At 41.0% G+C, this 23,727-nt stretch overlaps 1 protein-coding gene across 2 annotated transcripts in view; it reads right to left on the reverse strand.

Annotated features, from left to right (window-relative positions):
* Shroom2 (shroom family member 2) overlaps nt 1-23,727 on the reverse strand; it is a 290,381-nt gene that overhangs the window by 96,449 nt on the left and 170,205 nt on the right. For both annotated transcript variants that reach the window (XM_052711845.1, XM_052711931.1), the window contains exon 2: nt 3,897-4,048. In XM_052711845.1, coding sequence (XP_052567805.1) covers nt 3,897-4,048 — 152 coding nt within the window. The remainder of the gene's footprint in view (nt 1-3,896; nt 4,049-23,727) is intronic.

Here is a 23,727-nt window from a genome sequence, read left to right on the forward strand (position 1 = left end):
AGTCTCAAAGACTACTTGAATAAGGACTTGAGATAAACCCTGAACTTTGGCATTATACACAGACTGGATAATGAAGGATATGGTTACCTTTCCTAGAATTTGACAATTAACCTAAAATTTTTCTTTCAGGATAAAGATAACTTCGCCCATACCCAGCAGGAAGCAATTTTAAGAATACGACGCCCACATTCCCAAAGAGGTGGTGTGGGGCAGGTGGTTTTTTGGTCTTTTTAATGGGTTTTGGGTCTGGGATAATTTTCATTGTTTAGGGGGTTGGTTACAAGTTGTTTTCAAGGGTTAGTAAAAAGGCTAAGCAAAGGAGATTAAAGGTTCTTGTTAAAAAGAAAGAAAGAAAGAAGAAGAAAAAGACAATTACTAGTTTTAAGTATTTTACATTAGATTGGATTGTTTTATATTGTATACAAGTTATATATATTGGAATTGATATTGTTAGAAAATGCTATATGTATATTTCTAATTGTACTTATACCGTTCATTTAACAATGCAATTTTCTGATCCTTGAATGTTATTATTACCAACTATTAGGATATAAAGAAATGAAAGTTAGTAGTTCGACATTACAATGGAACTTGTAGTCATATTAGATATGTTTTAAATATTGAGCAGATATATTTTAGACAGGTCATCTTCAAACCCTTCAGAGATCTACAGAATATGGCATTTGACAGAGGGATGTGGAGAAGAACGGGATGCTGAGATGAAGCCATATATACACAGCCAAGAAGAATGGACTAGAAATTATTTAGACATTTATTACTTGTATATATTGTGTATAGTTATTGTACTTTTGTATGTAGTTTTTCTTTTGTTAGTTATAACCTTTTTCTTTTTTTTCCTTTTTATTAAATTAGAAAAGGGGAAATGTGGTGGTATAAATAAAGTTGCCTGGGGTCAGAGCTATTAGAGCCATAGCAAGTGCGTGGCAGTGGTGGTGTACGCCTTTAAGGACCTGGAGGGCGGTACATACAGGCAGTGACGAGGCAGTCACATGATTGGGTTTTCAACCAATGAGAAGCCAGAACAAGGAGACTATAGAGAGACAGACACACAGGAAGTAGGGCTCTTTTTCGGAGAGCTCTCTGGGCTGAGGAGGATCCCTGAATCAGGAAGGGTGAGGCTTTTGGCTCTGACCTCTTGGCTTTCTTCTCTGAATTGGCTCTGTGTTTCTTGTCTGATAAAACCGTTGGCTACATCTACATTGAATTACATCTACACATATATGTAGCAATGTCCACTTTACCTCATAACTACAGAAATGCAAAGTAAACAGTAAAACTACTTTTCTCCCACCAAATCCATGGACAGAGACAGACAGACAGACAGACACACACACACACACACACACACACACACACACTCATACTCCCCCAAACAAAATAAACACCCTAAACTAGGTTTGATACCAAAAAGAAGTGGACTGAGAAATCTGTTTTGTATTTCTGTACATATCTTCTAACGCAAACATTCCCTTGCTAGGCTTGGTGTGGTGCTGTGTGCCTTTAATACCAGCACACTGAAGGCAGAGGTAGTTGGATCTCTTTGAGTTCAAGGTCATCTGTTCTACACCATAAATTCAAGGCTGGCCAGGGCTACAGAGAGAGACTCTGTCTCAAGGGAAAAAAAACCCAAAAAATCTTCTGCTCAGAATTCAGATGCTCAAAGTTGTTGTAGGGATTTGAAATTTGTATCTTCCTCATTCAAAAGTCAAGTAAGTCAAAGAGTGAGCATTCTAGCCCCTCTGAACCAGGGAGTGAGGTTTAGGAGGCAGTGACAATTATCTGAGGCGATGTATGACTCCTAGTCTAGAATTCGAATCCTCTCATGACCATCACTTGACTAAGAATAACTGCATCTCATGACAACAAAGGACTTCTGTACTGGATAGTTTTATGTCAACTTGATACAAATTAGCTATGTGAAAGGAGGGAATCTCAATTGAGAAAATGCCTCCATAAATTCTGGCTGTAGGGCATTTTCTTGATCAGTGATTGATGGGGGAGGGCCCAGTCAATTGTGGGTGGTGCCATCCCTGGGCTTGTGGTCCTGGGTTGATAAAAAAGCAGACTGAGTAAGCCATGGGGAGCAAGCCAGTAAGCAGCACCTCTCCATGGCCTCTGCATCAGCTCCTGCCTCCAGGTTCCTGCCCTATTTGAGTTCTTGTCCTGACTTCCTTCAGTGATGAACAGTGACGTGGAAATGTAAGCCAAATAAACACATTCCTCCCCAAGTTGCTTTGGTCATGGTGTTTCATCACAGTAATAGTAATCATAAGCAAGACAATTTCCTTCTGAGGGTTCTTGAGGTAATCAAGGGATTATACATTGATGATAACTCATTCCAACTTCCTCAAACAGATCAGAAACTATCATTGTGAAATTGTATCTTCTGAGCTATAAAGACTAATTAAAAGAGTGTTTAGGACTGACAGTGCTGCAGTTCAGTGGTAGAGTACTTGCTTAGCATATATCAGGTTCTGGGTTTGATCCCTACCATTGCCAAAACATAAACAAAAGGCATTCAAAAGCAGGGATGTGTTCCTTAGAAGTATGTTTTTCAATGTGTGCTAAAATCTGAAGTAACTGCTTGACTTAACATTTTTTGAGACAGGTCCTAATTATTCATAATTATATGTTCAAGGCCTTATTGGCCTTGAACTCACAGCAATCCATCTGTTTCTGCTTCTCATATACTGGGATCGAAGTCATGCACTACCACACACAGCTTAACTTTTTAATTAAATCAATGACTTTACTGATTCTATCAAATAAGACATGTAGCCAGGCTCAGAGGCGCATGCCTGTAATCTCTGAAAACAATAGAGTACAATCTTTCTCATGGAACCTAAGAGTACTGGTTTTTTTTTGTGTGTGTTTTTTTATTTTGTTTTGTTTTAAGATTTCTTTATTATGTACACATTGTTCTGTCTGCATGTATGCCTGCAGACCAGAAGAGGGCACCAGATCTCAATACAGATGGTTGTGAGCCATCATGTGGTTGCTGGGACTTAAACTCAGGACCTCTGGAAAAGCAGCAGCCAGTGCTCTTAACCACTAAGCCATCTCTCCAACCCGGGAGTACTGTTTTTATCCTATACATAAAACCATCATGTTCCTAATTTAATTTTCTTAGAATCATCTAACCTCCTACCCTCAGTCTAATTTATAGGCACAGGCAGTTTGCCCCCCAAGTATCTGTGATGCAAGTACTCTCTTTCATGCATAAGAATCAAAACAAGTAGCCCACCACCTTCTATGAACAATAATCAACATATCCCCTCACTGGGAGTAGAATGTCCTCCATAGGCTTATGTTTTGAAGGTAGTGGCAACTTTGGGAGGTGGGTTCTGGCTATTGGAAGGTTACTGAGGACAACAAGCCTTTGACAGTTTTAGCTCAACTCTAGTTCTGGTTCATCTCTTCCGCTTCGTGGTCAGCAAAAATGTGAAGGAGGAATCTGCAGAATACTTTTATCACTATAAAACCCATTCCTTCTCTACTGTGATGGGCACCAATCTCTTGAGACCTTGAGCCAAAAAGAAATCATTCCTCCTTTATGTTGTTACTGTCAGGTATTTTTGTCATGGAGACTTAAAAGTTGAGGCTACTTTAGAGAGTATTTATAGCATGTGAGAGGATGTGCCTAGGTTATAAACAAATATGATAGCATTTTCTAGAAAGGCCTGAAGCATGTACAGATTCTGGTATCCGAAAGGGGGATCCTGGGACAGTCTCCAGAAACTAGTGAGAGAAAACTCTAACTGTAAGTTCATAGGCATATTGAAATCTCTAACATATAGAAAAGCCACACAGGCTTGTAATTTTAACATTCTCCTCCTTGTTTGTCTTGGTGAACAAAAAAGAGGCACATATCTCACCTTTTGACCACAAGCTTCAGGGTCTTGTGGGAGCCTTTCACCAGGCAAATTGCTTCTTGTCTGAACCCTGAGAGATTCACATCATTGATACCCACGATCTCATCTCCAGCTAGTAGCTTGTCGACTGCTGCAGCTTTGCTTCCTTCTTCAATCTGTAACACAGAAGGGGGTTCCATGAACATCCATGAGCCATAGCAAGTTCCTCCAATGCAGCTGGGAATATAACATGTACAGGGTTCAAGCAGGTTACAATTTTAGGATTACCTAGGAGTAAAAGGACCCATACAATGATGCTTCTTAATCTGCATCCCTCATCCTGATTAGTCCCCCAGTACACAAGTTCACTGAAGGAGGAATGGGAAGACTCAGAAACCCATATAATCAAAAACAAAGGATCCAAAACCAGATTAATATTCTGGAATTCCTTCATCTGAACAATATTTTGGATCATTCTTACTATCTACTAATTATTTCTCATACATTAATCCTGCACCTTGTTTTAGTAACATTTTTTAGATATATTTCAAATTCCATACATCCACTTATAAAAGCCATATGTTTTTTACAGCTTTTAGTTCATTCAGAGTTGCATAGTCACCATCAATTTCAGAACATTTCCTTGGCCCCAAGAGAAACCATTGATCATTAAGCAGTATGGTTATAATAGTCCTAATCACTTTCTTTCCTTTTCTTCCAGCATGAGAGAATGAACCCAGCCCCACTGAGCTGTGTCCTCAGTACTATCCATTCATTACTCATTCATTCACTGAGAAAGGATCCCACTATGTAGTCCAGGGTAGCCTAGGATTTACTTTTATAGAGCAGGCAGGCCTTGAACTTATGATCCTTCTGCCTCAGATTGCAGAGTAGCTGGGATCTCAGGGCTACACTGCAACTATCACATACACTCTCTAGTCTACAAATTTCCCTGCTTGTGACCTTTTAATGTTTAGTTTCTGTAATTTAGCATAATACTTTCCATATGCATCTGTGTTATAGCATGTCATTACTTCATTAAATTTTATGACTAAATAATCTATGATATGAACAAAGCACATTTTGTTTATAGATTTATCAGCTGATAGTCATTTAAGTTGTTTCTATTTTTAGTGATTATGAATAATGCTTCTATAAATATTGGTATACCAGGTTTTATGTGGACATATATTCATTTCTGTTGGGTATACCTACAAGAAGAAATGATGGGTCCTATGGTAATTATATTTAATATTTTTGAGAAAATATCAGTTCTTTTTTTAAAAAAAAAATAAGATTTCACTTCTCAGAGGCAGTTCATAAAGATTCTGAATTCTCCATATGCTTGTTAATACCTATATCTTTACCACAGTCCTAATCAGATTATGTCATGCTATTCATATTAAGAAATTCATTAATCAGTGCTAAGAATATCCTGCACTAAGGGGGTATAGACTTAGTAGTAGAGCACTTGCCTGGCATGTGTAAGGCCATTGGCTCCATCCTCAGCACAGGGGGAAAAAAAGGCATACATGTACAAAGTTTGAATATCACCTTTTATAGCTCCTACCTTAAATACAACACAGATCATTGTTATTTGATCTAGTACTTATACCATTTAGTAGTAACTAAAACCTAGTTAGGCCAGCAATTAACTACAGATCCATACATATACTTATCTTCTGCACAAGTGGTTGGCTAGCAAATCGTCACTGGCCAAACAAAATCCAGCCAGGGGACTTTACTGTCCTTGTTACCTATTAATAAAACTTACCAGAACATAAATACACATTTAGATAGTGCCACGAAGGACCACTGACTTTTAGGCCCACAAAGCCAAATATATTTTCTACTTTGCTTATTACACCCTCCTCCCCAAAACTCCTGAAAAGAAACAAGAAGTTGCAAAGAACCCCAGTGTTCTTTGCACCATCAAACAAATGACTAGTGGTACTCAGTACACAATCTGTTAGTTGACTTGTTTGTTTTGAGACAAGGTCTCATTATATACCCCAGGCTGGTCTCAAATTCGGGATCTTTTGTCTCATATTTTGAGTGGTGCACACCTTTTATAACAACACTGAAGAGACTGAAACAAGTGAGTTTTAGGCCAGCCAGAGCAAGAAAATGAGACTCTGTCTCTAAATAATTAAATAAATAAACATATTTACACAGTTTACTAAACTCTCTACCAAGTCCCTAGGAGAATTGAAGTTTTATGCTAAAAAGGCAATTATCCACTGTAGGTCAGTATCATATACAAAATTAAAATAGTACTCCTAGCTTGTCCTAAAGGGGCAAGTCTATAATTTCAGGTACTCAGGAGGCTTAAGCAGTAACTTACCAGCCCTTGCTCCCAAACAAAAAACAAAAATGTGCTGGGGACAGTAAGATAGTTCAGAAGACAAATGTGCTTGCTGTCAAGCCTGATGAACAGATTTTGATCCCCAGGACCCATATGGTAAAAAGAGAGAGGCAATATAACTGACTCCTGCAAGTTATCCAGTTACTTTTACACACACACACACACACACACACACACACACACACACACACACACACACACACGAATGAATGAATGAAATAACAAATGAAATTTGAATTTTTTTAAAAAATGGGTTAGGGAAATAGTTTAATGGTGAAACATTTGTTTTCATGCATGAAGCTCAAGGTTCAAGCAAACACTCTTAGCAAAAACAGGAAGTAGTCCATCCAATAAATAATTCACTTCAAAAGTCCAAATAACTTTTTTTTTTGTTTTTTGAGACAGGATCTCACTGTATTGCTCTGACTGGCCTTGCTTTATAGACAATGCTGGCCTCAAACTCATAGAGATCCACCTGCCTCTGCCTCTCAAGTGATAGAATTAAAGATATGTGCCACCACGCCCAGCAAGTCTAGACAATTTTATCCTAATGTCATAACAAACATACTTAATTTATACCTGACTTAAGACCATACCCTCTGGCATAAATGCACAGCCAAAATGCACACGACATCTAAAAGAAACTAGGTTTTGACAAATCTCATGTGAAAGACTTAGGAGTACCCAGGTCAAAAAGCATGTGGGCAACTGGCTGTCTAATGGTAGGACCCAAGGAAAGGCATCCTACATGTGGAGTGACTAGAAACAGGGTGTATTTAAAGCCTGAATGTGAGGTTGGGGGTACCAACGGAGGCAACTTAGATATAACACAGACCATGGGGAAAGGATAGATAAGGAGGAAGAATGAACATCAAGAACAGATCCTGGACTGCTAACAGTGATGGATGAGAAGACAAGCCAAAACCCAGGAATACAAGACTGTAGCTGGGATCACTCCCCTGAAGCCAGCTGGTAGAAGAATCTCAACATCAGACCCTTCAATCTGGTAGGAATCTGGGTCCCTGGATGGTGGGCTGAGAAACAGAAACTATTTGGAGCCTTGCTACTAAATAGTTGTGCATTCTAGATGCAAACAACCCAAATGTCCATTAACAGGTGAACACATAAGTAAAATGTATACATATACAATGACATGCTATCCAGCCTTTTTTTTAAAAAAAGTGGGATTGAGATATAGCTCAGAGGCAAGGTACCTGCATGGCATGCATAAGGTCTGAGTTTCCATCCCCACTATCCTCATGCTCCCCAAATGATGTTCTATTATATATTACAATAAGAATAATTTTGACATTATACTGTATGACATATACCAGATTTTTTTAAGCATGTAACTCCATTTATATGAGGTGTCTAAGTACCTAAAACCAGAAGCAGAATGGTGGTTTCCAAGGGCAGGGAAAAGAAGGAAGAATAGAGAATTAGCACTTAATGGCTTAATGGGGCCAGAGTTTCAGTATGAGAGGATGGAAGGCTGTCAACATACAGACACTGGTGATGGTTGTAACAACAGTGTGAAATATACCTAATGGCCACTGAATCTACATTTCAACATGCTTTTACAAAGCTCAATTTTATGTTGGATACATTTTCACACAATAAAAAGTTGTGTGTTCTTCAATAAATAAAAGGAAGAAAACTATTCTGTCCTAGTGTAAAATTCAGAGGCTAAACTTTAAAATACATCCCTGACCCTAAAAAATTTTAATGCTACTAACATTAAGAAAATCTTTAGCAAAGTCATGGTGACAGGGTTATTGTGCTAGAAATTGAACCCAAGGCTTTATGCATGCAAGCCAAGTGCTCTATAAATATCTCCAGTCCCAGGTTTTCTGAAACTGGGTCTCACAAAGTATACCACACTCTTGTGCTGGTTAGTTTTATGTCAACTTGACACACTGAAAGGAGGGAATCTCAATTGAGAAAATGCCTCTATAAGACATTTTCTTAATTAGTGATTGATGTGGGAGGGCCCAGCCCACTGTGGGTGGGCCACCCCTGGGCTGATGGTCCTGGGTTCTATAAGAAAGCAGGCTGAGCAAGACATGGGGAGCAAGCTAGTAAGCAGCATCCCTTCATGGGCTCTACATCAGCTCCTGCCTCCAGTATCCTGCCCCCTTTGAGTTTCTGTCCTAACTTTCTTCAATGATGAACAGCAATGTGCGAGTATAAGCCAAATAAACCCTTTCCTCCTCAAGTTGCTTTGGTCATGGTGTTTTGTTGCAGCAACAGAAACCCTAACTAAGACAACCCCCAAGAGTTGGAATCATTAAGTATGCCACGATGCCCGGCCAAGACAGTTTTTAGAGTAGTACTTCCTCAGAATGACGTATTACCTGTGTCTGACTCAGCTATGGTGAGTGGGTTTTAAGAGTAGGTTTTCCATCCTGTTCCCATAAATGCTTATATAATAAGTTCTGGGATATTTTATCAAAGTGATCTCATCTAAGTCCTTCCACCTTCTCAAAGAAGGATGATAATACCTGCTATTTCTTGTCTACAAAGAACCCATCTGCCTTCCCCAGCTATGCCCCATCTCTATTTTCCAGGGAAAATATATTTGCATTTAGGAGATACCATGGTATTTTCCTTTTCATTGCTCCCCTGACAAGAGATATTTATGTAGGCAGGAGGAATGTAATCAGAAAACAAAAATCTGGCCACTATATTCCCAGCCTGCTGCCACTACAGCTTACAATCTGGTGCTGATCCAGCATGGTGAGAGTGCCCAGAACCTGGAGAATAGCTTCAGTACCAAGACGCAATTTGGTATGTTTCACCTCAGTGCAGAAGAAACAATTTGGTATGTTTCACCTCAGTGCAGAAAAGAACAATCTGATCATCTGAACAGTGTGGCTGCCAGTAGAGAGGACCTAGCACCTCAATGAGTAGCACTATGGGAGTCTGGCCTCAATAAGGTAGAAACTGCTGCCAAGCATGGTGAAGCATAGGTAACAATCTGAGGGTGCTCCTATGACATTCCATCACCACCAAAGGTGCCTGATTATCCTTCCACATCAGTAAGGATCACAGGTATTCAGACTTCATTGAGGATCAGCTACCCTCTTATGAGAGTCTGAAGGACACTACTGTCAGAACTTTAGGCTCTTATCTGATTTACAGATGGTGGCAATACTAGCTGAAAGCTTTAGCTCCACAATGGCCTCTTGAAAAAGACCCACCAGACACTTGAGATACCCTAAAGGCTGTTGCCATGAGCTGTAACAAGGACACCTTTCCCCTCTTTGATCTGAGAGATTTCTTCAAAGAGGGAAAACATTAGATAGTAGGTTAGGCCCATCAAACCCATGCAGTTCCTGGGGGATGAAGAGACCTATGTGTGAAGCTGTGAAAATTGTGGCTACTTGGGGCAAGGCCAAGAAGTAAAGGCAAGCAAGCATACTACTACCCCAAACACACTTTCCCTTGTATTCATGTCTCCTATACTTTTCTCCAACACCTGTCACGCTGATTACATCTTCAGGATATTAAGTGGTAGTTTGAAAAAGGGATAAGTGGCTCTCATTTTCATTTTAGTATTTTGACCCCTGAACCCACTCCCCTCACAAAATTTGCCAGAATAGCACCTCTCGGGTGTTAAGTCCTTTGTCCAAACCCAGGAAATGCTCCTCTTATCCAGAAGAATCAAGAGGCAGTAATTATAGTTTGTCTTAGTGCATTGTTTACTAAGGAGCTGCTTGGAAAAAGGACAGAGAAGAACCATGATGGGGCATGCCCAAAGAGAAACCAGAGCCTTTTTTTTTTTGTCCCTGGAGCTTGTCCTTTGTGTTAAGTCTCAAAGAAAGCCTGAACAAATGGCTGAAATGTCTATTTAACATTTCAAAGAGGATACTGGCTGCCAGGTTCTCCCAGCATCTCTCAGCATTACAAGTACCTGTTACAGAGTCATCCTGGCTGGCATACCCCTGCCCCTACCCTAAATCTCTCCAGGCCCCGAGCTTCACTTCCCTTTCCTCTGTTTCTCTTTTCCTATAAAACCAAGCCATTTTGGCTATGAGCCCTCTTGGCTCCCACACACTCTCTTGGGTCTTGGTTTCTCTCTTGGCTGTTTCCTCTCTTCTCTTCCTCTCTCATTCTCCCCCTCCTCTCCCCTCTCATGGCCTGGTTCAGTCTGCTGGCCATGTTCAGTCTGGACTCTTCCAGATGCCTCTGGCTGTTCTCCCCCTCATAGCTACAATAAACCTTCTCAATCTTACCTTGGAGCCATCATGTCCTTATTTTTCTTTTTTTTAAGATTTACTTATTTTATGGACATTGGTATTTTGTCAAAATATATGTCTGTGTGAGGGTGTTGAGGTCCCCTGGAACTAGAGTTTACAGACAGGTGTGAGCTGTCATATGGGTGCTGGTAATTGAACCCAGGTCCTCTGGAAGAGCTGCTGGTGCTTTTAACTGCTGAGCCATCTCTCCAGCCCCGATGTCCTTCTTTTTTTTTTTTTTTGGTTTTTCGAGACAGGGTTTCTCTGTGTAGCTTTGCGCCTCTCCTGGAACTCACTTGGTAGCCCAGGCTGGCCTCGAACTCACAGAGATCCGCCTGGCTCTGCCTCCCGAGTGCTGGGATTAAAGGCGTGCGCCACCACCGCCCGGCTCCGATGTCCTTCTTTTTCATTCACTATGTTCTACTGCAATTGAGTAACTGGGGACTGTGGTCATTCCAATGGAAGATGAAAGTGTCCTGCATAGTGATTTTTGAAAAATAATTCCCTCCCTGACTCTAGAGGAGCTGGTTCTAGAAGGCTGGAATCAATCCTGAATCAAGCTTATATGCTATATTTAATAATACACAAAATCCCTTCTGAGGTTTCTAGTGGTAGCTGAAATAGTACTGCATTCAGTCAAGAGAAAATAAACCATTCCTCACACCAAATTGGGATAAATTCCTTGGCTTCAAAGGACCAGGAGTGCCTCCTGTTGTGTATCATCTGCCTTGCTATGCAGCAGTGAAATGTCACTTGATAACATAAGCACACAATATTTCATCATGCCTCATGAATCAGGTTCAGTTGCCTGGCCTTGCCATGTGAGTACTGATATTCACTTTACACATCACAGAATGACATCTTTTCCCAAATCAGTATAATAAAAGAGAGATGTGAAAATTTAAAAAAGAAAATGTTTTGTTAATTTCCATTCTATAGAGAACATGCCTAAAATTGGCACCAATTTTCAAAGAATAATGACTGTGGCTAACAGTGAGCCAGGCATGGGTGGTACACATCTGTGATCTCAGCACTCAGGAGTTTGAGATGGAACGATTTGTGGCCAGCCTGAGGTACACAGTGAGACTTTGTCTCAAACAAACAAATAAACATAGAAAACACAGAATTGCTACATGATGCTTGTTACACTGTAGTCTTGTGTTTGTAAGGAAAAGTCAGAGTGTGTGTGTTGTAACTATCAATGTCAATACAGTAGACCCTTACAGTCAAGAATGAAGTCTTGGAAAGGTAAAAGAATGTGAATTCTACAGAGAATCAGGTGCACTGTAGACAAAACAGTCTAGTACAATTGAAATATGAAGGGCCATGTCCACCTCAGCTTCAGAGTGGAGATGTAAAGGCTCTACAAACAAAGTGTTATGTAGGGCAACTTGAAAGGAAGACAGCAGGATTAGGGAGGACATTCCATGGAAGTCTTGATATGAAGAAACATGTAGGCAGGAAATGGAGGCATGCCAGAGGGATGAGTCAGGGGAAAGAGAGTAAAGAATACACAGGAGTGTGGGAGGACAAGGGCAGAAAGGGAGAAGACTGAGAACTTGACCGTGAAGCAGAATGTGGGCACTGTTCTTCGGGTAGTGGAAGTGGGTGAGGGGGAGGGGGCAAAGAAGTCCAGTGTGAACTTATGATGAAAATAACTGCTTCAGGATGATTAACCTTGCAGCTAGAATTAAAACAAATTTCTTCAGCAAAAAGAATAAAGCAGCAAGATCCAGGCATGGTGGTGGACACCTGAAATCCTGGCACTGCGGGTGGGGGTGGGAGGTGAAGTAGGAGAATTGCAAGTTTGAGGACAACCTAGGCTATAGTGAGACCTTGTGTTAAGTGGGGTGCAAGAAGCCAGTGCAGCCCTGATAATACCCACCCCTAAAGCCTTTACAGTGCTCCTGACAGAGGGCAAGAGGTCTTTACAAGGTGAAGACAACTAAGGTAAGCAGGACTCTCTGGTGGTGGAAGAAGAAAATCTAGCTCTGCTATTCACGTTGAAGTAAAATTCTGAGCTTGGGAAATGAAACATCCCCCATAACCAGTCATCAGAATGAAACAGGGAAGAGCAACTTTGCTATTTTTTGAGCCTGAAATCATACTTCACTATATGAGTCACACATGCAGGTTATCAGCTGTAATTATATTTCACCTTCCAGTGAATAACCTAAAATGCATGACCAGACCATGCCTTTTGTTAGACAGGAGAATAATGACTTCTCCTCAGTCTTCTTAAGTCCCTTACTCATTCTGTCTGGTCTCAGTTCCTTCAGAAAGGAAGCTTGACTCAGGTCTGGAGTGGGGTGTTTAACAGGTTAGAAAATGTCATTAAGGTGGGACTTCAGGGAAAAAGAATATAGAGGTCTAGCAATCCTTTCATCCTCCCTGAAATAAGGGCCAGGTTGTATTTGACGCTAAGACACAAAAAGGCAGATAAAGACTGGATGGGGTGACAGACAGAGACAGGTAAATGAAATGTTTACAAGGAAGATGATGGGTTGGTGACAAGTTCTGTGCAAGGGCAGAGGCATGTAGCCACCAAAATGTGAAGGAGAGGTGCCCATGGGGCCTCAGTCTCCCAAGGCAAGCACAGGATCCAGGGGCTGCGTAGACAGCTATTAGTGAACAAAAAGGAGCTGACTGCTCCTCTGACTGTGAGAACCACATATTGGGTCAAATTTTTATAAGGTAGAGAGGCAACCTCAGCAGCCAGGTCAGATAGACTGGGAGCCAGGGAGCCATTTACATTCTGTGGCAAGAGCTCACAGCTTTCATGGCAATGGGCAGAACGCCTAGCACTGTGGGCCTCTTCTCCAGATGGGGTGAAGGCCTGAAAACTCTGGTACCTGGTAAATCTCTATCAAGACCAGACAATGCCAACTACAATCTCCCTAAGAGACACCCATGAAGAGAACTAATAAATCCAGAAAACAATTTTCTGAAGAAAATTATATTTCTGCAGAGATAAAGGATTTAAAAACAGCATATCCCAAGCACTGCCAATTAGCAAAGTACCACGAGCTGGCAATGCATTGCCTCAACTTCAAACTTAAGAAAATAGGAAAAAAAAAAAGAGCCTATCTACAGGGCTGAGGCAGTGCTGGAAAAAGAAAGAAATCTAGAACCATCCTGACCTGACCCTCCAAAGCCCCAAAGCCAAGTCGCACATCTCAATGACTGTAATGCACAGGCTCTGAAACATCACCCCACCCTGGGACCATCTCTCCTGAAGCCACAGCTAGCACTTGTTCAGTACTGTCAGCAGAGGGCACCAGAGGGGCACAAAGGGAAGACCGGTTTCCCTTCCTTATCTCACAAGCTTTCCTCTCTGCCTGTCCCGTGGGACATGGTGGTCTGTGGTACACCTAATGACAGTAGCCTCAAAGGTGCCATCACTTCACCCCAACCCCCAGCAGTTTCCCAGGGAGTTTTAGCAACAACTTTCAGATGGTTTTCTAGTGAGTTTCACGGGCATCCCAGCCAGTTTGCTAGTGAGTTTCAAGGGAGACAGATAGTCAGACATAAATACAGTCTCAGTCTCTCTCAACGCAAGCACACATGCATGCGCACACACACACACCACTGAGATGAACGGCTAAGCTTTGGGGGCTGGAGGAGACAGATTTTTTTGTACATATCCTGACCCAGGAGATACCGCCTTCTTTATATGTTATTCACATTTGAGTTCTTTTTACCTGTAGTAATTATTAGTTAATGCCAAGTCAAAAATAAACAATAGCCTGTTGCTAATGATTCTGTGCAGTTTTTAAGTGATGAGTCCTCCCTATGGTATTAATACTAGCTCCAAACTACCATACTCAAGCAATCTCCTGCTTCAGCATCCTGAGAAGCTGTGACTACAGGTGCATGAACAGGAGAAATTTTTTCATCAAGAGCCACAGGCATAGAATAAATAAGTCTTGTTTTGCAATACCTCTGGTCTCTAAGGCAGCTACTCTAGTTTGTTTTTATAAAGAGACAAGACAGAAAACAACAGCCAATTCACCAAATTCTGATTTACATTAAGCATTCTTTATTCTAATTGCTGTGTAGTTTGTTACCCAAAACTGACTAATAAAGTTGTGAGGAAAATGTATTACCAGATAGACAGCCCTGATGGCACAGAGGAGGAAAAACCAGGTAGCAAGGTGGGAAAAGGTTTGTGTGATGGAAGGTTTATAAAACATCGAGGAGAGATATGAGACTTAAGACTTGTCTGTACAGGATTTGGAAAAAATTACTTATTTTTCCTTGCTCTCAGTTTGGTCATCCAAAAACTAACTGTATGGTTATCTAAATTGGGTTTGGTGATGAACTGCTGTAATCTCAGCCACTTGGGAGTCTGATGTAGGAGAACTGGGAGCTCCAGGTCAGCCTCAACAAAGCAAAACAATAAAAGCAAGCAAACAAAATACCATCAGGACAGCTAGACATGGTAGCAAATACCCATAATCCCAAACACCGAGGAGGTTGTATGCAAGAGGATCCAGAGTCCAAGGTCATTCTAAACTACATTATTTTATTCAAGACCAACCTGAGCTACACAAATCCTACCTTAAAAAAGAAAGGAAGGGGGAGAGGAAGGGAAAAGGAAGATAAAGGGGGAGGGGAGGAAAGTTAAGGGAAAGGGGAAATTATAAGGAAAGGAAAAGAGGGAAAGGAAGGAAGGGAAAGGAAGAGTAGAGAAGAAGGGAAATGAGGGGGAATGGGAAAAAAAAGAAAAGACCCTAAGACAACCAGGAAGATAAAAGTGAGATAAAAATGAAGATATGTTGCAAATTCCTAATACAAGTATTTTAACAGATTACTGTTATTGTTACAATCTGTTTGTCAGATTGGGATTAAAGCCAGGTGTAGTGGCACAGCACTTGGGAGGTGAAGGCAGAAGGATCAGTTCAAGGGCATCTTACACAAGTATGTGTGTGATACACAGACCCTGCCTCCAAAAAAACAAACAAACAATCAAACAAACAAAACCAAACAAACAAAAAAACCCACCCTAGGTCAACTACAAGGATACAAATGAGATAAAGATGGAAATATGTTACAAACTCCAAGTATTATACAAATTTATTCACAAATTACTATTATTGTTACAATCTACTTATGGTTGATTGGGACTGGGAGCTGGGCTTCTGGAGTATGCCCACAATCCCAATACTTGGGAGGTGGAGGCAAGAGGATAGCAAGCAGTTCAAAGTAATCCTCAGCTAGTGAGTTTCAGGCCATCTTGAGCTACACGAGACCCTATCTCCATAACCAAAAGGAGGGGTGTGAAGAGGGAGGAAGAAGAAAAAGAAATGAAGTTCAGACAGCCCCACTCTCCGGTTCAGTGGCAACTTATACAGATCTTGATGATAATATGAGAACATTGGAAGCTTAGTGGAAAGGGAGATCTCTCCACTAGCCATTACTCCAAAGTTACTTAGGTGAAATGTTTTCTAAGCCCTTGTATGTAAGAAGATTAGAAAGAAAAACTCCAGTTATCCTATACATTTGTATTGTTTAAACAGTAAGTTTTATGTACAGCATTACAGAAAACACAAAAAGTTTCAATTTGTAAATGGGGTGACTTACAAGTTTAGCCTAAGCAAATTGTATAGAAACCAGGTCACATTTCCCCCATGAATTAAATGGTACCTAATAGCTGGGGGTGGGGCTGGCTCAGTGGTGGAGCACTTGTTTAGCATAGGCAAGGACCTGATTTCCATACTTAGTGATTGATATAAGAAAACTAAAGAATCTTCTATATATCTTGTCTGACACAGAGCCAATATACAATTTTGTTGGGTGTGATGGAGATCACCTGTAATCCCTACACTCAAAATGTTGAGGCAGTTGTATTGGGAGTTAGAGGCCAGCTGAGTTACATGCTACATAGCATATCTGAGACCAGCATGAGCTACATAGAAAGACTGTGGAGGAGGAGAGGATCAGCTAATATGTCATGGTCTAAATATCCTGTATTTACAATCAAGCAAGGAACAGAAAAGAATACATGCATATCTCACCAGCTGGCCCTCAGAGCCTGTGCATGGATCAGGAAAACTGTTCTCAAGGATCTCCATTCATTAGGTCAAAAGAGGAAGCTGCTAAGGATTAAAGGCAGAGGTGATACAACAGATGGGAGAGGTCATGTCACAGTCACATGGGGTGTTGTATAGATATGAAGAGAGTCCCAGAAGGCGCCACCCTGTTTTCATACTCCACTGCTCTACACCTTCACCTTGACAAGCAGCGCTATGTTAACAACCATCAGCAATCCAAATTAGTTAAGGGATAACCAGCCCAAGACCCACCATCTGCCTGTGACCCTTCTCCCAGGCACATCAGCTTCTAATGCTTTTAAAATTGCCATGCCACAGAACCCTCACTCAGTGCCTCTGCTCCCTGGTCAAACCCAGAAAGAAAATGGTTCCTGTCTTTAGGTGCTCAGCTGTGCAGCATCAGCCTATGCTGCTAGCAATGCAGGGCAAGTGCCAGCTTCAGAATGGTGCTAGGATCATGGTGTCTACAGGGAAAAAAGCACATGCAACTCTTTAAAGAAACAAAATCATTTTGACATACACAGCTCAATGGCCTGATATATAACACACAGGAGAATAGCAGATATGTGTATAGATGTGTGTTAGTCAGCTTTCTGAAGCTATGACAAATTGCCTAGGAGAACCAACTTAAAGAAATAAACATATATTGGTTTTATAGTTATTTGAAAGGCTGCTTCTGAGCTTGTGACAAGGCAGTAAACAGGGCAGCAGAAGCACTTGGTAGAGCACATCTGTTCATCTCAAGGCAGTCAAAAAGTGAAAGAGGCACAGCCTGGGGTATCAACAATCCCTTCAAGGGCACACCCTCAATGGCCTATCTTCCTATTAATAGGTGCCACTTCCTAGAGGTTCGACCATCTCCTAACAGTACCTCAGACCAGCACCTTTAAATACAGGGACCTCAAGGGCCTTTAAGATCTAAATCATAACAGTATGTTAACCAAAGACAATCAGAAGAATGTTTAAACCAGTATTGTCTGTAATAACTCAACATTGGCTATTTTATCCAAATATTTGATCAGTAAAAATTGGGGGGGGGGGTGGATTTGGATAGCCAAACAGAATACCTTACTTTAAAACAAACTTCTCAACCTCAGCACTGATAACATTTGGGGCCAGGTCATTCTTTGCTTTGGGCAGAACAGATGTCTTATACTTTATAGGCTGTTTAGCAGTATCACCAGCTTCAACAGCTGCATACTACTATGTACTCTCCAGACATTGCCACATGTCTCCAGAGGGATACAATAGAGAACCACTATGTTAAATGATATACTAGAGATAACCAGAATGGCTCATGTGGAACAGAAAACCAAAGCCAAGTCACTTCCTATGCACCATGGAAGGAAGCAGGGAGCCACCTGGGTCACACAAATCATCCTCCTTCTGGTCTGTAGCAGAATGCATATGCTTGGACAGGCCAGGTGGGGCCATCATATTTAACATTGTTCTACCATTTCCAAGCAAAATTGGCCTTGATATTCTAGTCACCATTCATCCTGCTGTCACCCATCCCAATAATGATGGGTCCACTGTCCACTCATCACTGAAATGTACACTACTCTGGCTTGTACACATTCAGCCTAAAGGACCCCGGTCCTTATGTATTGAGGCTTGGTCCCACCTGATGGAGCAACTGAGAGGTAACTAGGTCATGAGGGTTGTGACCTAACCATAAAATAAGCCATTGGTGAGTTCATAATGTGATGTCATTACTGGGAGGTGAGGTGTAGTTGGAGAAAGGAGGTCATACCCTAGATGGATGTATCATGTCCCTGATCCTGTGCCCCTTTCTCTACTTTCTGGCTACTGTGAGGTGAATAGTTCTGCTCCACCATACCCTTTTGCCATAATGTCCTGCCTTAACAGAGACCCAGAAACAACGGAGCCAGCTAACCATGAACTGTAACCTCTGAAACCGGGAGCCAAAATCAATCTTTGCTCCACTGAGTTATTTTTATCAGATAGTCTGTCACAGCGACAAAACACAACCAGCATCTTTCTAAAGACAAAGACCAAATTTTATATTTTGTTTTTCCCCCCTCTTGTACAGATGGCCCTCACCATACAATAGACACCATTTCTGGAAAGGCTGAAAGAAGAGGAAAAGAATCAGCAAAGATAAGTAAAGTTCCTGACTACAGCCCAGCATTCATCTTAGGATGAATCGGAGAGCGAGCACACACACACACACACACACACAAAAAAAAAAAAAGAAAGAAAGAAAGAAAGAAAGAAAGAAAGAAAGAAAGAAAGAAAAACCCACCACACCACCATAGCTGTTCAAGTAGGTTTTCCAAATATCTAGATGCCAAGCAGGCGTCCCATCCATCTAGCAACAACGCTTATCTGCTCCTAGGCAGTTCTCACAGATCTCTAGGTAAAGAGGAGTCAGGTCTTTTAAACACTTGCTTACATGGAGATTACTAGGATTACTGAAACCTGCAGTTTTCAAAGCACAAAGGCAATCTGGAAGAACAGATACACAATCAAGAGACAGGAAACGGAACTGCTGGGTGTTAGAACACAGAGTCCCAGCTGCTCGGGACACATGGCTGTTTATTTTTAATGGACATTCCCATCCTAGGGCTAGTTCAAAGGATGTGTTGCTCTTAAACAATTGAATGCACTGTGGCTGTGCACGTAAGAAGGAAAGAGGGAGGGGGAACCGAGTTACAGTGACTTCCCTTGAAGTGAACTCAGGCACCACCACCCCCAACCTTCCTCTTTCTCTTGAATACAGTATGATGTTCTTGCTAATCACAAAGACTATCTTTTAGTCTTTGGAAAAACCTTTTGGTGATGCTTGCTGTCAAAAACAAACATTAAAAGAAAAAGTTCTTGCACATGTTTATGGGTTTGGAAGGGTGGACGCAAGTAAGGGGCTGGGAGTACAACATACACAACCTCAGGGCAATGGCATGATCCTCTCTTTAGGGGGTACCAGGTGTCTTGAGCTAACAATTTAGATTTTAAGAGGTAGACTGTTCTCAAATGTCTACATTGCTTTTCAAAAGAAGTGGTTCCTCCATTCCATTCCACCCCATAAAAACAGTACTATGGCATAGTGGTATATGGCTGTCATTCCACACTTGGACTGCTAAGGCAGGAAGATCATGAGGTTGAGGCCAACATGGGGTATATAGGGAGGAATTATCTTAAAAGGGGGTGATGGCTAGGGTTATGGCTCACTACTAGACGCCTTACCTTACTTTCAATCCCAGTAATACAAAATTAAAAAAATAATAAGTTAAAGAACCATAAAATCACATATGGCTCATTTGGCTAATTCAAAACTTCTCAGATATAAATACCCATGGTATTTTTGTTGGCATCCATGCAGGAACCCAGCACCCCAAGGTGCTCAAGTCCCTTAATAGAATGTTTATAAAGGGAAAAAAAGGTGAACCTTATTTTTCCCTTCTATTTTCTTTGTCCCGGATTTACGATTCAAGGTTCATGATTCTCCACAGTTGACCTTTCCCTGGAGCTTGATTCATGTCCAAGTTCCTTCCCTGTGATCCTTGATTGTGTCTTTTGGAAGTCTTCCCTTTCCCTCCCTCATCACTAATATTAAATTCTCTGTGGTAGCTCCCAGCCCTGTGCTTTCCAGTGTCTGAATCCCTTGCAGGGAGAGAGTGTCCACTAGGCAGAGAAGAGCAGAAAACAGCTGGAAACTTCAGAGCAGAGCCTTAGTCTCTGCAATCAAAGGGCAGAGATGTCTGGGGCCATCTCTTTGTGCTGGCCTTGAACTAAGACAGGATGCCCATGGATGCAGCAACTACTTGGCAACAGGGAAGACATGAAGGGCTATAGGTCCAGATGTGGCATGGCCATGGGTCTAGACAAAGCCACTGGGAAAACTGAGATTCCAGGAAACTTTCTGGTCCAGGATTCCCAGTATCTGCTTGAAGAGCCAGAAGCAAGGTAGTTAAAATAGCTTTTCCCGCCGGGCGGTGGTGGCACATGCCTTTAATATCAGCACTCAGGAGGCAGAGGCAGGCGGATCTCTGTGAGTTCAAGGCCAGCCTGGGCTACAGAGTGAGTTCCAGGAAAGGCACAAAGCTACACAGAGAAACCCTGTCTCGAAAAATAAAACAAACAAAAAAGCTCTTCCCAGAAAACATTGATGTTTCAAATGGTTCTTAACTCCATTTACTTAATGATTTATGTTTGTTTATTGGGGGTCAAGGTATCACTCTGTAGCCGAGGCTGGCCTCAAACTCCTGATCCTCTCACCTTAGCCTCTAAAGTGCTGATATTACAGGTATGCACCATGCCCAGCTTATATATTCATTTTTGATACTTTATTTTTTACATTTTGGAGACAGGGTCTCACGTAGTCTAGATTAACTGGAACTCACTGTGTCACTGAGGTTGACTTTGAATTTTTGAATCTCCTGCCTCCACCTCCCAAGAACTGAGATTAAAGGCATGCACCACTAAGCCTGGCTTAAATACCTTTAAAAAAAAACTAACACAAATGAGAATAGTTCTACATGGTAAAACTTTGCTTGCTTTTATAATCAGGAAGAACTATGAAAGAGTAAAATCTATTATTGTGGCTGAGAAAAAAAGCAAAACCAGCAAGATTTTTCTTTGCTTTCTTTAAGAGTTAAGACACGTTCAGTTAAGTGTGTGCTGAACATGGATGAGGCTGTAGGGTCTCCTCAGCACCACTAATAAATAAGTAGGAATAAAAGTAGACTAAATTTACCCTACATCTACCACCTACAATGGCATTATTACATTTCTATTTTCATCCAATGCCTGTATTTCTTGCTAACAAGGAAATGTATAGCTGTCTCTGCTATCCAATGGAGGGGGAAGTGTTCCTAGGATCCTCTGTGGACACCAAGGTCTGAGGATCATCATGTCCCTTGTATACTATGGCACAGTGCATTCATACAGTCTATTCGTGCCTTCCATATACTTTAACCCATCTCCGAATCACCAATAATATCTAATACAATGTAAGTACCATGTACATAGTTGTTACACTATGTTGTTTAACTAATAACAAGAGGGAAAAGTTTGTACATGTTCAACACAAATTTTCTTCTCCAAAATATTTGTGATTCATGGTTGGTTACATCCAGTGACTATGGAATCAATGGATACAGAGGTCAATTGTAATGAACTTAAAAATATATCATGGGGTAGGCAGTAAGAGAGTTAACAGGTTTGAGTTCAATTGCTTTAAGAGCAATAGGAATACATGAGGGCAAGGTTTGATTGTTTGTTTCAAGGAAGCTAACACAGTTTTCACCTCAACAGTATTATTTATCCAGGCCAAAATGATACGAGAATCAAACCAAAATATCCTAACTATTGTCTAAGCTATAACTCTTCTCTGTCACTTAAAACACAGTAAGGTACTTAAAATTTATGCCACACAAACCAAGACTAAACAAAAACCAGACACCCTATGCTGACTTGTTCAGCTGCCAACTCTCCTACGGAAAAATCTTAATTCCTTAATGATATGTTTATTTCTTCTAAGTTCATCCACAGTTTGGGTAGATACTAAACAAAAACTGTGGCTAAAGAGATGGGTCAGCAGTTAGGAGTGCTTATTGCTTTTGCAGAGGCCTGAGTCTGATTGCCAGCACCTGCTTCAAGTGGTTCACAACTACCTGTAACTCCAGCTCTAGAAGATCCAACACCCTCTTTTGGCCTCTGTGAGCACTCCACCCCCACTTGCACACATATGTGTAAAATGACTTTTTTTTTTTAAAGAAACCTGTTTAAGTATATAAATTTTAAATGACTTAATTTTTCTGATAGGTAGCATCTCAGCCTCAGCTAAACAAAGATGAACAATTTGAAGTTTCAGCTGTGCTTCTTGGGAAGCAGGTGACCTTCCTTCCACTGGGATGGCAGAACTTGCTGAGTAATCTACCTCTACTTCCCCAAATGGTACAGCCTGGGTTATAACTCTTAAGTGGGATGTACTTAGTTTATGATGGATGTGAATTTGTAAAGCAAAGGGGCAACCCCCTCAAAACACACACACACACACACACACACACACACACACACACACACACACACACCTACCTCACGCTTATGTGAATCAAGAATAGAGCCATCTTTTCTTCTAGGCTTAAAATTCTTGACATAACAAAGTTGAAGCTTCAAAGGCATTTCTGGTTCTTTTTCATTTTTTTCTAATCTGGAAACAGCCATATCTTATTTTGTATCCTTTTATGAACAAATTTTTCATGCAAAACTACACATTCGCCGGGCGGTGGTGGCGCACGCCTTTAATCCCAGTACTCGGGAGGCAGAGGCCGGCGGATCTCTGTGAGTTCGAGGCCAGCCTGGGCTACCAAGTGAGTCCCAGGAAAGGCGCAAAGCTACACAGAGAAACCCTGTCTCGAAAAACCAAAAAAAAAAAAAAAAAAAAAAAACTACACATTCATCTGCTAGGATTAATATGGAAATATTTGGGAGTATTTATCAATGTTCAAAATGGAATACAGATTGTTTTCATGATAGACTATAAATTTTTTTCAGCCCAATGTGGTAGCTCACATCAGCATCAGTAGTCTGAGGCAAGAAGACTGTAAGTTCAAGGCCAGCATGGGATACATAGTAAGACACTATCTCAAAAAAACAAAAGAAACCCCCTCAAAATTTAAATATGACAGTTGACCAAGAATTTTTCTCTCAATTCTATAGGAAAATAAAACAAAGATCATAAAGATAAGTGACTTACTATGACAGTTAATATGTGTACGAGACTTCCACAAGAACAGGAGAAAAAGAATGTATGTCTTTCAAGTGGAAGAAAATGCAGAGCAATAAACTCCTACCAGTAAGTCAGAGTCTTTCCCATTTAAACTCAGGTCTCAAGACTGTGACATGGGAATGGAACTGGATATGAGCTCCCACCATCCACACAGTCTATCCGTTTTAGAGAGAAGACACAACAGAAACATAACCAAGGTCTATCAGAATCCAAGGTGACAATGACAGATAGGAGTGACCTTTTTGAATTTAGGATATAAATGGTTTTATTGTAGATTATTTGATAAACATATTACAGAGTCTCTAGTGTCAATCTAATTATTCATACTCAAAATGCAATTTGTTCTGTAACAATATGCTTTACAATAAATAGAGTACCAGGAAGCCATCAAGGTTACAAAGTGAAAATGCTGATTCTGGTTCACAGTATGACACCTTCATCATTG

This window comes from Peromyscus californicus, unplaced genomic scaffold (assembly GCF_007827085.1).
Source record: "Peromyscus californicus insignis strain IS unplaced genomic scaffold, ASM782708v3 Scaffold_10__1_contigs__length_136768540, whole genome shotgun sequence".
In the NCBI taxonomy this organism is placed as follows: Eukaryota; Metazoa; Chordata; class Mammalia; order Rodentia; family Cricetidae; genus Peromyscus; species Peromyscus californicus.